The 17183-nt window shown below is 43.6% G+C and overlaps 1 protein-coding gene across 14 annotated transcripts in view; it reads right to left on the bottom strand.

Annotated features, from left to right (window-relative positions):
- The window catches only part of AKAP13 (A-kinase anchoring protein 13), a 324597-nt gene that overhangs the window by 223122 nt on the left and 84292 nt on the right, over window positions 1-17183 (bottom strand). For all 14 annotated transcript variants that reach the window (XM_070775967.1, XM_070775968.1, XM_070775971.1 and 11 more), the window contains exon 2: window positions 11445-11488. In XM_070775967.1, the coding sequence (XP_070632068.1) occupies window positions 11445-11477 (33 nt within the window). In that variant the 5' untranslated portion in view covers window positions 11478-11488. The remainder of the gene's footprint in view (window positions 1-11444; window positions 11489-17183) is intronic.

The following is a 17183-nucleotide window of genomic DNA, read 5'->3' as shown; positions in this document are numbered from 1 at the left end:
ACTCTCATCTTCTGGCACTGAGGTCAGTTCTGATTCACACACACAGTTGCTGTTGTTCAGTAACTACGTTGTGTCCCACTCTTTGCAACTCCATAGACTGTAGCACGCCAGGCTTCCCTTTCCTTCACCATCTCCCGGAGTTTGCTCAAACTCATGTCCATTGAGTCGGTGATGCCATCCAACCATCTTGTCTTCTGTTGCCCCCTTCTCCTCCTGCCCTTGGTCTCTCACAGCATCTGGGTCTTTTCCAATGATTCTCAAGCAATACCTGTATCCTAACCCACCCTCCCCTTACTTGACAGAACAGAGAGCGACATCATCTAAAAATTTGGTCCCTATTCTAATAGAAATAGTTATAATCACTGGATATTGTTTTGTTTTGTAAGTTTTAAATGGAGAAAGGAATCCATTGCCAAAGATACATCAGGATGTTTTTCCTCCTCCCAGAAGCAGTTACAGGCAAAAACATTCAGTGCTATGTTAAAAGAGAAATGCGAAAGGACATAATAAACCAGATCTGTTGGGGTTCTAAACATCTGTTCTGCAATTAGAATAGCTCTTCCCCTTGAAAATTTAATAAATGTGGGTTTCATCCCAGTCATAAGGCAGGTAATGATAAGTATTCCATACATAACCTGTATCTTACATGTATCTCTCTGCTTTTAAAGGAGTATGTAGTTTTCGGATGGGAGCTTTTGGTTTTCTTGAAGGAGACCTTGAGATGGGTTCACCTGACCACAAATCTTGGGGACACCAGCAAGTTTATAACTGAAGGATCTTAACCCCAAGTTTTTCCTCTTTAAATGTGTTCTTACGGTGATTCTAGTTAGTGAATCATCAAGCATCCAAGATAAACCTTCTGAGTCAGTGTCAGAGCCAAGCCATCCATTCTGGAGGTTCATTAACCATCAAGTGCCCAACGCCCACTGGAACACTTTGGCAACCAGTAAGGACATTATTCTAACACAGAAAACCAGGGGAAAAAAAAAACAAAAACCTGCAGGAGCTGTGCTTTACACAGAAATGCCTCAGTCAGTCAAGAGCCTTGGCTACCTCTTCCTTTCACAGGTCCAGGGCTCAAGAGCCACCCCCATCCTCCTGTAGAAGATCTAGGGATAAAGATAAGTATCTGCCTGAGTAATTCACCAGAATGGTTATTAATGACTTCTCTACACTCAAGTGTTACAACCCACATTTTATTTTTACTTGTTAAGAAATCTGCCTGCAATGCTGGAGATTTGGGTTCGATCTGTGGATTGGGAAGATCCCCTGGAGAAGGAAATGGCCACCCACTCCGATATCCTTGCCTGGCAGGCTACAGTCCATGAGGTCACAAGAGTCGGACACAACCTGAGCGACCAACACTACTCTGAAAGAGAGCTCAGTGCTACCTTTTCAAATCTCTCTCTCTCCTTCCAGCATTCCCATTGTTCCCTTTTTTCTCTCACATAGCCCATGTCTTCCCAGACTTCTACCACAAGGGCTCAGCGTGTACTCTGAACCCTGAACTCCAACCTCCGCCCCTGGCTGGGCTAGTTACCTGCAGATCCTGCTACCTGACCTGAACCATCACGACCTCCATGGAGCTTGGGGCAAATCCGTCAGTCTCGCAGTAGCTCAGTTTCTTCACTCTTCCAGCGGAGTGAGGTCAACCGCCCTGAAAATACAATGATTCCCCTGACTCATCTCACTGTTCTGCGGTCCTGACCTCGGTCACAAAGTTCATTCCCACGCGGGGCGCCAACCGTGGGGCAGTCACTTGGGGGCATCATCACGGCTTTTTCTCCAGAAAAGTAAAGTCAGAGCGGGGAAAGGAAGTGACTTCCTCTGGAATAATCCAGATCTGCTTACTCTTGACCCCTACTGTCTCCATGTGCCCCAGAAAGGACAGGGTGTGAGGGCTGCTGTCAGATGACAGAAGAAAACCTTCAGGGCTGGTCTGCCCAGATTTCTTCTAGAACAAGCCTGGGGGCCTTAGATAAGAGGCATTTAAAGAGACCCTTTCCTCCTCCTCCTTCCGAAGTTTAAAACCTTGCTTCCTTTTCAGCTGTTGGTCTGGGGGAGGATTTATTTACTGTTGCTCTTGGCCAGTTGCTAGGTTGCTGGGTCCGGTAGTGCTTCGTGTGTGGGGGTGGTGGCGGGACCTATTTGGTTTGTTTTATAAATACCAACTTTTGTTTCATATGCCTGGCTTTTTCTTTTATCATCTGATAGCATCCCTCACCCCCTATCCTTTCTGGGGTAAGTATATGCTTTTATCTTGACAGTGAAAAGGGCTCTACAGCCAAAGGGTACATACTATGCTTAGAGAAACTATCTGCTGTATGTCGTTTATTGTAGAAGTGGCTCAGACCATAAGTCCCATAAGGACTAAAGACAGTGATTCGGGACTCTATGTCTAGCGTGCCTTTTCAACTGGTTAAAGGAATGAGCAGGTTATTTATTCACAGAACACATATCTAGTAGAAAGTCAGACATTCTTTGCTACACTTTGCAAGGATGCTGTACACATCACCTTAGAGCTGTAAAAAGTTAGAGGTGCACAATAAAGACATTATCAGTCTCCTTGTGAGCAATGGTTTTAATCGCAAAGAGGACAGCACTGTTGATTCAGGACTCACACAAGGTAAATCTAATAATGAAACCTGGGAAACAAGTAAGCATCTTTATTTTACTTTTTAATAAGCAACTTTGAAAAGGCAATTGTTCTGTCAAAAAAAGCGAAGTTGACTTGAATTTATGTAGTATTCCTAACCAAATCCAGAAAAAATTCAGCAAAGTAACTAGCTAACTGGCCAAATTCTCTTCCAAAATGTCGGCACCAGGAAAGACAAAGGATCTCTTCCAAAATGTCGGCACCAGGAAAGACAAAGGATCCGGTTCAGTTCAGTTCAGTCACTCAGTCGTGTCCGACTCTGCGACTCCATGAACTGGAGCACGCCAGGCCTCCCTGTCCATCACCAACTCCTGGAGTTCACTCAGACTCACATCCATCGAGTCAGTGATGCCGTCCAACCATCTCATCCTCTGTCGTCCCCTTCTCCTCCTGCCCCCAATCCCTCCGAGACTGTAAATAAATACAGGGTGCAATCCCGGATTAAACCTTGAATTGGGGAGAAGTGGTAAGGAGGATGCTTTAAAGGACATTTTGGGATGATCAGAGAAATCTGGAGATGGACTTACATAAGAGTATTACATAAACGTTATGATACCTGTTTTGTTAACTGTACTGTCATCATGAAAGAGAATGTCTCAGTCTTTAAGAACTATTGATACATGCTGAAATATTTAGGGGGGGGAAGTATGATGCCTGCAACTTTCACACAGTTCAAAAAAATATGTAATAAAGAAAATGGCAAGAAAATCACATTTAGGTCACACCTACATGTTAATACAAGGTGAGCGGAAGTGAAGCTGCATTCGTGTCATTTTTCTGTAAATGTGCACTTTCAAATAAAACATTAAAAATGTTTTTAAAACGTGAGAAATGGAAGACTAAACCTGGGTTACTTAGTTTAAAAAGGACTTTATTCGAGCAAGTCTGTGTTGTGCTGTGCTTAGTCACTCAGTCACGTCTGACTCTTTGCAACCCCATGAACTGTAGCCCACCAGGCTCCTCTGTTTTTGGGATTCTCCAAGCAAGAATACTGGAGTGGGTTGCCATGCCTTCCTCCAGGGGTCTTCCCAACCCAGGGATCGAACCATGTCTTCCAGGCTGCAGGCGGATTCTTCACTGTCTGAGCCACCAGGGAAGCCTATTTGTGCAAGTCTCTATCACATAAAGCGTAGTGAGATTTGTCATGTTTTAGGTAACAATTATGGATAGCAAACCTTGCTTAACATCTTGGTATACGGAAGAAAGACCACGGGTTTGAGATTTACAATCTCTGGGTAAAGCATATACTAAATGAACCATCTTGGATTCTCATTTCTTCAAGTATTATGAGGGTAAGAAGGAAGCTTCCTCTCCCCTCACAGGATTGTGAAAGAAGAATGTGAAAGTTGCTTAGTCATGTCCGACCCTGTGGACTATACAGTCTACGGAATTCTCCAGACCAGAATACTGGAGTGGGTAGCCTTTCCCTTCTCCAGGGGATCTTCCCAACCCAGGGATCAAACCCGCCTGAACTGCAGGCGGATTCTTTTACCAGCTGAGCCACAAAGGAAGCCCAAGAATACTGGAGTGGGTAGCCTATCCCTTCTCTAGCGGATCTTCACAACCCAGGAATTGAACTGGGGTCTCCTGCACTGCAGGCGGATTACACAAGGTTGTAATGAGAATCAAATGATATTCTGTGTGCAAATGTGCATTTTACACCTGGAGGCAGTATACAAATATGAACTCTTGTTTTTAAGGAGCTGTCATCCAGAAAGGTTATGGGAGATGCAGCTGAGTGCTACGCCAGCTGGTGAAGCAGTCACAGAAAACCAGAGGCCGAAAGATCCACTTGTGAAATCGCGTCACACGTCGTTCATGAAGGTTCACAACAGCAGGTTTTTGGAAAGACTTCCTTTTCTCCCCAAAAGTGAATCATCCATGAAAGAAAACAGCAGAAACTTTTAATCCCACTGTCCTCGGACGAATGAGAGTCGGATCTCCTTTAAAACATTCTTCCATTCAAGGATGTTCCATTTACATCAAAACACGGGATCTTAAAAAAAACTGTTTCTCCTCAAATGGGGAATCCAAAACAATATGCTTCAACTGCCTAAGAATGCAGTCTGCCTGGGGCCCAGCGCTCCACCTTACGATAAATCCACTGTCCCTGACAGGCCAGACCTGACTGTGAGCCAGAGGCTGGGGTTCAGAGGACACTCAGAGGTGGGCTTCAGCTGTGAGAGATGGCAGGCCTGTGGGAGTCACCCAAGGGTCTGTGAAACCCTTCCAGGTCAGGTTTTTCCCTGTCTCCTCCCTGAGTCTCCAGTTTCCTCCAGGAAAGGACACACCCCGCCCCCTCTCCGCCCAAGCCCAGCCTTGGCTGCAGAGCTCTGCACTTGTTGCCTTGGGCTGGAACACTGGGCCCAGATCCACACACAGCTGGCTCGTACCGGTCACTCAGGTCTAAGCCTAAATGGCCAGTCCACTCTGCCCCCTAGCTAGAGGTACTCCCAAACCCCTTCCCCGAGCACCCCTAAAAGAGGCCCTACTCAGACACAGCCACATTACATCCTCTTGTTTTATTTTCATGAAATTGTTCTTCCGGGCATTTTCTTGTTTAAGAGTTATGCCTTCTCCTCACTATAATGCAAGCAGCCCAAGAGCCTTCCGCTTTGTTCCTGGCTAAATTCCCAGCCTCCGAAAAGGGGTCCTCACAAAGCAGGCATCTAAGAACTCCCCAGCTCCAACCCCAAATTCACTCCCAGTACTAACGTGTGACTGAAATTTAAGAATTCCAGGGATAAAAGGCCAAAAATTCAAATGCAGCCCAGATTTCTGGAACTCATCTTTCGACTCAACTTCACCTTCTCTTGCTACAGTCCACCATCCTAATTCTATTCACTCTTTTATCTTTCGTGTCTTCTTAGAGTCAAAAGTACCAATTCCTTACAAATGACTCAAACTCTACTTCGAAACCAACTTTCTCAGCCCACAGTTCCAAGCCCACATCTCCTGCTGTATATGGAACATCAACATGCCCTCAAACATGCTTAAAGAACAAAGCCATCACCTGCCTCCTTTTTCCACATCTGGCAATGGCACAGGCTGCCATTCACATTCAAGTTCTCAACCCACCATCATTCTTTCGTTTTTAAAGAATTCCGATCTACTGCTTCTTATCAATATTTCTTGCGCCTGCCATTGCCTCTTCATTTTTACTTACACTAAACAATCCAGATGGTAAAGAATCTGCCTGCAATGCAGGAGACCTAGGTTCGATCCCTGGGTCAGGAAGATCCCCTGGAGACCTGGGAATGGCCAGTCATTACAATATTCTTGCCTGGAAAATTCCATGGACAGAGGGGCCTGGCAGGTTATAGCCCATGGGGTCGCAAAGAGTCGGACACGTCTGAACGCCCAGCACTTTCACTTTCCAACAATCCAGGCCCTTACCACCTAGAGGGGTGTAACTAAACCTGTCCAAGTTTTTACACCACCACTCAACAGTCCTGAAACTGCGATTCTTATAAACATCCATCTGGCAATCATCAGTATTTTTGTAGAGGCTGAGGCAAACACCTGACCTGGTAACGTAACCAGCTGATCTAACACAAAGGGTGTAGTTGCGAAATCAGAGAGTTGACAGGCAAGGAAACCAAGGCACAGCCAGGTTACAGTTCCTGGCACCCGAAGTTCCAGGTTCCGTGTGTTCCGCCATTAACAGTCCACAAAAATCACCCATTACAATAGCTTCACTGAAGCATTCGACAGTGCTGCTACCTGTGAAATCTGGGACATTCCTTACATTTTAACTACTGCAGCTTTTTGTGGACTTGCTTTTATGCAAAGCCTGGTTAAGATGTTTATTTGGAATATTTGGAATCCAGCCTACTTTTCTTAACTTTCAGGTAAAAGTTATTCTCAGTGTACATCATTTTTCCTTATTAACTAGGAGTTTTCTCTCTTCTGTTAATGACACACACCCTAGCATATCTCAAATCATCAAGAAAAATGTCAACACACACTATTATTTTGCTTAGTACTTGTCGAGGTGCAGAGAATTGACTCCCTCACCAACAGACTGCCTTGTTAACAGTTACGGCAGCTCTCCCATCCCGGGGGTACACTCACCAACCCCCAGTAGAGGCTTGAAACCATGGACAGTCCTGACTCTGTGTGTGTGTATGTATGTATATATATATATATATATATATATATATGGAACATGTTTTTTCCCCTACACACACACACTTGTGATAAAGTTTACAAACTAGGCACAGTAAAGAGATTAACAATAACTAATAACAAAATAGAACAAAATAACAATTCTACACTGAAATAAAAATGAGGTGAATGTGGTATATCCCTCCTCCTCTCAGAATATCTTACTGTACAAATTTGATGCCTTTTCCATCTTAACTAAAGCACTTATCACACTTTGTGCATGTTTGAGTTTGAGGTGCGAAAGCAAAAATAGCATGAATTTCTTTTTCCTTCCTCACAATTTCATGGCCAGAAGATTCATTCTTATCAAAGATCTTAGCAACCTCAGCATATGAAATTTTGTTTTTCCTTTTCACTTCAAGGCTCCTCTTCAGTGTATCTGGATTGCCAGCCTCACTACTCTTGCACTCTGGGGCCACTGGTAAGTAAAGTAAGGGTCACGTGAACACAGCACCGAGGTACCACAGATGATCTGATAACCCAGACAGACGCTAAGTGACCAGCGGGCAGGACACACCGGCAAAAGGGATGATCCATGTCCCCTACAGGATGAAGCAGGACGGTGCAAGATTCTACCACACCACTCGCAACAGCGGGAAACTTCAAACTTATGAATCATGGGGCTTCCTGGTGGTCCAATGGCTAAGATCCTGTGCTTCCATGTAGGGGGTGGGTTCGATCCCTGCTCGGGAAAGTAAGATCCTGCATGCCTCTTAGTGCAGTCATAAATAAATAGATAAAATACATACATTGTTTATTTCTGCAATTTTCCATATAATATTATCACCATGGTGACTGCAGGTAACTGAAACCACAGAAAGTGAAACTGTGATGCTAGATCACTAGAAAACTCAAAGGGGCATGACTATGCTTTGCTTCACCCAAACAGTGGAAACCCCTGAGCCCTGCCTTAGTTCACTGAAAATGGTCTTCCCAGCAGAGCCTGTCCAATTATACTAAACACCTAAGTCGTATATAAGAGCGCTAAGTACATTCTTCAGAACTGATTTTTAAGAGTCTTGCTTCCCTAACAGAATGAAGCTTTTTTATGCTTCACAAGTTTTACAGTGATTGCTATGACTAAGCACCCCAAAATACAGATGTAAATCACAATTTACCACCAATGAGCTACGTGACCTTACCACGGTATCTTTCAGAATGCATTTCCTCATCTCTAAAATGGAGAGGTTGAAGCAGGTATCATCTATAGCCTCTGTTAGTTCTCAACTTCTGAGATTCAATGATGGCAAGAAAAGAAAATTTCTAACTGACCTCTCGGCCTCTGCGTGCTCCTTCTACATTATCCCGCACACTACTGAGTTTCCCAAACTACCACTGTATTAGCTTTCTGCTGCTGTTACAACAAACTACCACAAACTCAGAGGCTAAAACAGCACAGGTTTTACTATCTTATACTTCTGAAGGTCAGAGGCCTGAACGGCACTCACTGGGCTAAAACAAGGATGTCCGTGTTCCTTCTGAAGGTCCTAAGGGAAAGCTGTCCGCCTGCTTTTCCCAGCTTCGAGAGGCTGCAGTCCTTGGCTCATGGACCGTTCCTCGTTCAAAGCCAGCAGCGTGGCATCTACAAATCTCTGCCTCCCTCTCTCACTTAGGAACCTCCGTGATTACACTGGGCTATCCAGATAATTAAAGGATAAACTCTGGTTTCAAGATCTCTAACTTACTGCAATCTGTGAAGCCCCGTTTGCCACGTGAGATAAACACTCGCAGGTTCTGGGAATCAAGACGTGGACACACGTGAACCATTATTCTGCCTGCCACAACTATGCAGTCGTATCAGCCCGTAACTAAACTCATTCAACAGCCAAAAGCAGACAAAAACTACCAGGAGAAAACCTGCACAGACACAAAAATACTACCAAACCAGATCTAGCAACACACAAAAAGGATTATACACCATGACCAAATGAGATTAACCCCAGGAAAGAAAGGCTGGTTTAATGATTAAAAATCAATCAACGTAATACAATCATGGAATGAAAGAAAAAACCCACACAATACATCTCAACAGACAGAAGAAAATATTCAACAACAAAATTCAGCAGTTTCCATGATAAAAATACTCAAATTAGGAATAGAAGAGAACCTCCTCAACCTGATGAAGTCTCGTATGAAAACTCACAGCTAACGTCATACTAATGTTAACAGTCAAAGACTGGATGCCTTCACTTTAAGATTAGAAACAAGAGAGGATGTCTCCTCTCACTATTTTATTCAACTCTGCATTGAATTGAAGGTTCTCCTCAGGGCAATTAGGCAAGAAAAAGAAACAAAATAAAAAGACCGGAAAGACAAAAACTATGTCTATTTTCAACAGGGCTTCCCAGGTGGAGCTAGTGGTAAAAACCCCCCTGCCAATGCAGGAGACACAAGAGACGCAGGTTCCATCTCTGGGTTGGGAAGATCCCCCAGAGGAGCGCATGGCAACCCACTCCAGTATTCCTGCCTGAAGAATCCCATGGACAGAGGAGCCTGGCAGGCTATGCTCCACAGGGTTGCAAAGCTGGACACAACTGAAGCGCGACTTAGCGCACACAGCACATTTGCAGCTGACATGATCCTGGATATAGAAAATCCTGAAGGATCCACTTAGAAAAGTACTAGCTAATAAACAAGTTCAGCAAGACTGTATATTAAAAGATCAATGCACAAAAATCAACTACATTTCTACACCAGCAATGAGCAATCTAAAAATGAATTTAAGAAAACAGTATCATTTACAATAGCATCAAAAAGATATAATACTTAGGAATAAATTCTACAAAAATTAAAGACATGTACACTGGAAACTATCAATCACTGTTGAAAGAAACTTAACCAATGAAGGATGACATAAATGAAAGGAACAGAATTGAGTAGTAATTCCTTACATTTAATAACCAACTGATTCTCAACAAAAGTGCCCAAGAAAAATCAATGGGGGAAGAATAAAGTTGGGCACCTCCACAAAAATCTGCTGTTCACAGCAGCATTCACCTAAAAGTAGAAACAGCCTAAATGCCCATCAACTGAGGATTGGATAAATAACACACAATGTGTCCATATAATGGATTATTATCTGTCAATAAAAAGGAACAAAGTACTTATACTCACTCTGATATACACCTTATATATAAGCTGTTAAGTGAAAGAGACCAGTCACAAAAGGCCAGATACTGCATGACTCCATTTATATGAAATTTCCAGAACAGGTAAAACCATAAGGACAGGAAGTAGAAAGCAGATGCCCAGGGCTGAGGGAGGGGGAACTGGTGAGCGGCTGCCAAGGGATGTGGGGTTTCTGTTTAGGCTGCTGAAAAGCGCCCTGAAGATGACACAACCGTGAATACACTAAAACCGTGGAACTGTACACTTTAAACAGGTGGATTTTACAGTGTGTGAACTTTATCTCAGTTGTTTTCTTACGTCCAAGGTATTCAATTCATGTGCAAACCCATTGGTGAACATAATAAATGGTCTCCAAGTGGCCTGGAAGGAATTTAAGAACGCAAGATATCGCCTATGAACACGTGTTTTGCTTTGTATGAAGAGCAATCATATGACTGCTCTATGTTAGGAAAGTATATGACTTTTACTAACACAGCATGATTAAAAAAATAAACACAAAACAGGAACAGCCAGTTTGAACATTATTAAAATCCCCTCAGTGGTCATGAAATAAACTGCGCACACTTTAGTGTGCTTCCACAGCTGAGCATCACCCACCTCTTTAGATCTGCCTCGCATCCCCATGAACACAAACCCAGCGGGGCCAGACTCTGCCTGCTCACCGCACACCATGCTCACTGCCACCCAACCCTCTACCTTCTGGTCTGTGTCCTCAACAAACTCTGAGCAATTTTCAGCCAATGAACGATCCTTAACCTTCATGATTAAGGATCTGCCTGAAGTCCTGCCTGAAGTCCTGTGCCATCAAAAAACCTTTTATCACCTCTCCAGACCACGCGAACAGCAAATCCCCCGGCCCCTCACAAGCCGAGCTACACCTCTAAGACAGCTGCTCACCAACCAGGCACTTTTCATCACCTCAATTCGGCTAACTCACTCTTAAAACAGTTTTTTTTTTTTTTTAAACAAACAAAAACACCTAGAATTTACTTTTTTCAGCCTCAATTCATTCATTTATCCATTTCATCTTATAACCTCCTCACTTTCTAAGGAGATGATGGCTTTCACCCAGGTTCTTAAAAGAAAATAGCCCTTTTGCCAGTGACAGAGCGCCCCCTAGTCGTGGCACAGAGTAACGGCAACGGCAGGAGGAAGCTCGACACACTGCTTCTACAGAAAGGAACTGTAGGTTAAAAGAAGTTGTAGAGTCATTTTGCAGGGCAATGCGACTGCTTTATACATGCATCATATCTACCCGATCAGTCTACCACACAAGGCTTACAGGTGTGACTTGTTCTCCACTCAGTATCATGTATTATTCATCATTTAATATTCACTAAATCAAATTCAATTTCTGATGTGCATTATGTCAATATATTCATATGTAGATGGTTCAACATTCCTTTGATAATCACAGGAGAACATTTTTGAGTTTATTATAAAAATTCAACAGCAGAAGTAAGGATAAAATGAAATCTGGTGATTTACTCACATATAATGGAGCTTGCTGTGGATTAAGTTTCATGACCCAGGACACTGGAACAGAAAAGAGAGAAATAGATGAGAATCAAATTAAAAGTTATCATCAAAAATTTAAAACCCACTGGAAAAGTCCTAGATGTCAAGCAAGGTCACATGAGCAAAATCAGGAGTCTGGGGTTACAGATACCCAGCTTTCCTCAGAGGTTTGGAAACAGAAGTTCAAGGACTGCAGCATGCCTTGTGGCCCAGATTCCATCTTTACAAGTGGGGAGAAAGAAGTTCTGATTGAAAAACAAAGACACAAGTCTTTGCAGTCATAGGAGATGTTTCAACAACCAACCAACAGGATACTAAAAGCAGTTACCAAAAAAAGAACAGTGTGTGTGCAAGTTACCCTTTTATATAATCTCCCAAACTCATAAGATGCTTCCCCCAGTTACCACTAGGGCACTCAGGGCGGAGGGGAGACCACGAGACAGCCCTCTTCCTCTCAGAGGAGGGGCTACAGGTGGCCTCCATCCACTAGAAGCTGTTGGTCTCCTGAAAATCAGTGGCTGGATTCCCTGTCATTACCCCTCTAAATGAATTCTCACAAAAATCTTAGGAAGAACTTTAGAGAAGACTTACAGCATTATATAATACATTTGTGAATACTGAGAAGCTCACCTTGGTGATTTGACCAGGATTTCATCTAAGCTAAAGTCATCCTAGTCCAGAATTACTTCAGACAGACAAATCTTTTGTTAAATAAACCAATCTCAGAATAAGCTAATCCCATCTTCATAAGAATCAGAGAAGAAGACCCAAGTAATTCCATTCTAATAGATTTTGAGTGTCTTGCTCATAATAGGGGACTGATCAATTACGATCTAGCAGTATTTAAAAAAAAAAAAAGTACAGGAACAGCATTCAAGGTGCAAAAAGAAAAAGATAAAATCCCATACTTGGCAAGATGCCAGACCAGATCACAAAAACCTAATAATCAAAATGCCAACAACGTAAATTAGAAATCAAAGACCAAATTTTAGAATAAAAAGCAACGCCTGAGCAACCACACATAGCTCAAATAACAGAATCCTTTCAGTATTAAAACTTTTTTACAAATCGGCCAATTTAGTCAGGTTGTGAGTCTAAGAATCAAAGGCTCACCCCAAAAACAGTTAACACACACCTCTATGGAAAAAGATAAATCATAACCAGATTCCCACGCACAATCATCTCCAACCAGTAGCAGGCCATGGGTTTCATTAACTCTGCTGCAAGACGTGCCCACAGCCAGGTGGCCCCACAGGGTGTGACCACCTCCCCTGCCTGCCCCATTCGCCCTCTAGTCCACACCCCCACCCCACCAACACACACACACACACACACACACACACAATAACAGACCCGCCAAACCCACACACGCACGAACACACACACAATGAGACCCGCCCAACACACACACACACGAACACACACACAATAAGAGACCTGCCCAACACACACACGCACACACAATGAGACCCTCCCAACACACACACAATGAGACCCTCCCAACACACACACACACACACACACACAAACAGACCCTCCCAACACACACACGAGGCTTGTTTGTCCTCTAGTCTACATCTCCACCCGCCCAACACACACACACAATAACAGATGCGTCCAACACACACACACACACACACACACACACACACGGCTTAGGGCACTCTTTCCTTCCTGCCAGGCTTCATTTAATGATTCTGTACCCTTTGGTGCTAAAATCACCTACAAAAATCCACACTGAAAACCAAACTTGAGAAATGGAGCAATAGTGAACTCTTTTAGAAAACCTTTGTTTTTCTTTCTTTTTTTTTTTTTTAGGAAAACTTTGTTTTTCTAACCAACAGATTCAAAAAGCAAGCATGGATGATTAAAAAAAAAAAAACCAGGAGAAAAGGAAGACTGAAGACGGAGTACTTTCTCAACGCGTTAAATACCCATTTAACTTAAAATTAAGCACCATGCTCACTAGTCTTTTAATCAGCTTTCTAGGTCCTGTTCAGACTTGCCTGGGACAAAAGACTGAAAGAATCTGTAAATGCACGAACCAAATCCATTTGCTTTAACTGACGTATGAAGTATTGCTGACCATCCCAACAGAAGAAACATCAGTGGAAACCAAAACAAGAAGTAACACCTTGTAACCAGACCTGTACGGTTTGGAGAAATCTATGGAGACAGACTAGTGACCTACCAGCCTTCCGATGTTTCCTGATTTGCCAGAAGACCCAGAATGACTGCTGTGTACAAGGAACCCAAACAAACTTCTCTGACACGCCCACTGCACCTGGGCGAAAGGTCTCATGATGCCCTCTGAACTATCTGGAATCGTGGACTCGCCTAAACTTATTTCAAAGCCAGAACCCATACAAGTTGTTCTGATATGAGGATTAAAGAGGGCTGACAAACTGTCTGTCCACCCACACTGGTCAAAGGGACAGTTCATTGTTATGCTGGCAACACAGGCTGCTGGAAGAATAAATCTGTCAGAAGTCATCAAGGTAACGACCCTAGAAGCATCCAATTGCTAAATTCAGACTGCCTTTACGCTTCTTCAATGCTGACAAACCAGGGGAAAGCAAGGACTAACATTTATAGAGCTTTATAGCCAATATCAATAACTTCAGATATGCAGATGACATCACCCTTATGGCAGAAAGTGAAGAGGAACTAAAAAGCCTCTTGATCAAAGTCAAAGAGGAGAGTGAAAAAGTTGGCTTAAAGCTCAACATTCAGAAAACGAAGACCATGGCATCTGGTCCCATTACTTCATGGGAAATAGATGGGGAAACAGTGTCAGACTTTATTTTTGGGGGCTCCAAAGTCACTGCAGATGGTGACTGCAGCCATGAAATTAAAAGATGCTTACTCCTTGGAAGGAAAGTTATGACCAACCTAGATACCACATTCAAAAGCAGAGACATTACTTTGCCAACAAAGGTCCATCTAGTCAAGGCTATGGTTTTTCCAGTGGTCATGTACGGATGTGAGAGTTGGGCTGTGAAGACGCTGAGCGCCGAAGAATTGATGCTTTTGAACTGTGGTGCTGGAGAAGACTCTTGAGAGTCCCTTGGACTGCAAGGAGATCCAACCAGTCCATCCTAAAGGAGACCAGTCCTGGGTGTTCATTGGAAGGACTGATGCCGAGGCTGAAACTCCAATACTTTGGCCACCTCATGCAAAGAGTTGACTCATTGGAAAAGACCCTGATGCTGGGAGGGATTAGGGGCAGGAGGAGAAGGGGACGACAGAGGATGAGATGGCTGGATGGCATCAACGACTCAATGCACATGAGTTTGGGTGAACTCTGAGAGTTGGTGATGGACAGGGAGGCCTGGCATGCTGTGATTCACGGGGTCGCAAAGAGTTGGACAGGACTGAGCAACTGAACTGAACTGAAAACCAGTATCATTTTTTTTTTTAATGTGGACCACTTTTAAAGTTTTTATTGAAATTGTTACCATTTTTCTTCTGTTTCATGTTTTGGTTTTTTGGCCACGAGCATGTGGGATTTAAGCTCCCTGACCAAAGATCGAACCCATAACACCCCTGCGATGGAAGGCGAAGTCTTAACCTCTGGACCGCCAGAGAAGTCCCTCCAACACCAATTTTAATCCCCTTTTAAAAAATACTATTTTCCCCATTTTTTTCCCATCTCACTGGTTGGGGAGGGGGGTGTTTCCTTTCAATGATTGAATTATTTAATATCACCATAAGAGGTGGATGAACCTAGAATTCAAGCCCAGTCTGATGTCACCAACCGACCTGCCCTGCCTGCCTCTAGCCCTCATTCTACAGACAGCACAGACTCTCCTCGACTTCGTTAATTCAACCATCACTGGGCATCTACAGTGTGCTGGGCACCCTGCTCAAGGCATTGAGAGTACAAACAGAGCTTATCTGAGGACCAGCAGAGAGAAAGCACTAGTGAGAGCCACGGGAAAGCATCAGTGAAGAGGGGACAGGCAATGAGCAGGATACAGTTTTAAATACGGGGCCGAGGGAAGGCCTCCTGGGGTGAGTTTTACCCCCACAGCGAGAGAGATTAAGAAAGCAAGTAATACAAATTAATAGATGAAAAGACCCTCAAACTGGTCCTAAAACCGAGAACTCAAGAGTTCTGATGCTAAACCATCAAACACTCGCTATATACAGTGCATCAACTTATTTCACACATTTAAACAGACTTAATTTACTTGAGAACTGTGTTCTAAAAAAGGAGACTACGTAGTACAGGAAGGCAATCTTCTCAGTCAGAGCAAACGCACTTGAAAACCAACCTATACCCCAAGCCCAGTTTGGAGACCACTGGAGTCTTTGCTTTGTCAACAGACTTTTTATCAAGAGGAAAATTAAAAGCACCATGTCTATCCAATCATTTGATCAAGGAATTTTAAGAGAAAATCCTAAAATGTTTTCTGTCTCTGATATCAAACTAGTGAATAACTTCACAAGCACAACACGTGACTGACGCTGTGGGGCCAGTAAAGGCTGCACGCCATTTGAAAGAGACCATGAAGAAAAAGAACTATCAAAATGCAAAGATTTAAATGACATGGTGTTAGGTATGTCTACCAACTCTGCCACTCCATAGTAACCTGTTACAGTTCTGGGGAAGTCATAAACTTGGGTGTGTATGAAATAATAGTAATAACAAGCGCAGTAAGAGTATTTATTCTCACATTTTGAGTTTTATTTCAAAATGCTCCAATAAAAACCAAACACTTTGCCGCTGTATAAATGGAACATGTTCACTTTATGTCAAAACAGGCTCCCCCAGTTTTAATGCAGCTGTGTCAATCATGCAAATCTACACACCCTGCCACAACACCCAGATGCAAGAAGTCTCAGGGTGGACATCGAGGCTGCGTCCATGCCCCCTCACTGTGTGCGTGCTCTGTCGTGCCCAACTCTTTGTGACCCTATGGGCTGCAGCCTCCCAGGCTCCTCTGTCCATGGGATTCTCCAGCCAAGAGTACAGGAGTGGGGTAGCTGTGCCCTCCTCCAGGGGACCTTCCCAACCCAGGGATCGAACCCAGGTCTCCCACACTGCCGGCAAGTAGTTTTATTCCTAGTTTCTTACGGCATCTCCACACTGTTCTCCATAATGGCTGTTATCAATTGACATTCCCACCAACGACGCAAAAGGGTTCCCTTTTCTCCAAACCCTCTCCAGCATTTATTATTTGTAGATTTTTTGGTGAGGGGCTTTCTGACTGGTGTGAGGTGATACCTCATTGTAATTTCGATTTGCATTTCTCTAATAATGAGCAGCCTTGAACTGCAAGGAGATCCAACCAGTCAATCCTAAAGGAAATCAGTCCTGAATATTCATTGGAAGGGCTGATGCTGAAGCTGAAACTCCAATACTTTGGCCACCTGATGCGAAGAACTGATTCACTGGAAAAGACCCCAATGCTGGGAAAGATCAAAGTTGGGAGGAGAAGGGGACAACAGAGGTTGAGATGGTTGGATGGCATCACTGACACGATGGACATGAGTTTGGGTAGGCTCCAGAAGTTAGAGATGGACAGGGAAGCCTGGCGTGCTGCAGTCCATGGGGTCGCAAAGAGTCGGACACGACTGAGCGACTGAACTGAATAATGAGCAACCTTGAGCATCTTTTCATGTATTACTGGCCATCTATTTGGAGAAATATCTGTTTAGGTCTTCTGCCCATTTTTTGACTGGGCTATTAGTTTTTCTGCTGTTGATC

Source organism: Bos indicus, chromosome 21 (assembly GCF_029378745.1).
Source record: "Bos indicus isolate NIAB-ARS_2022 breed Sahiwal x Tharparkar chromosome 21, NIAB-ARS_B.indTharparkar_mat_pri_1.0, whole genome shotgun sequence".
NCBI classification, from domain to species: domain Eukaryota; kingdom Metazoa; phylum Chordata; class Mammalia; order Artiodactyla; family Bovidae; genus Bos; species Bos indicus.
The sequence above is the reverse complement of the archived record's forward strand: the minus strand, read 5'-3'. Positions and strand labels throughout refer to the sequence as shown.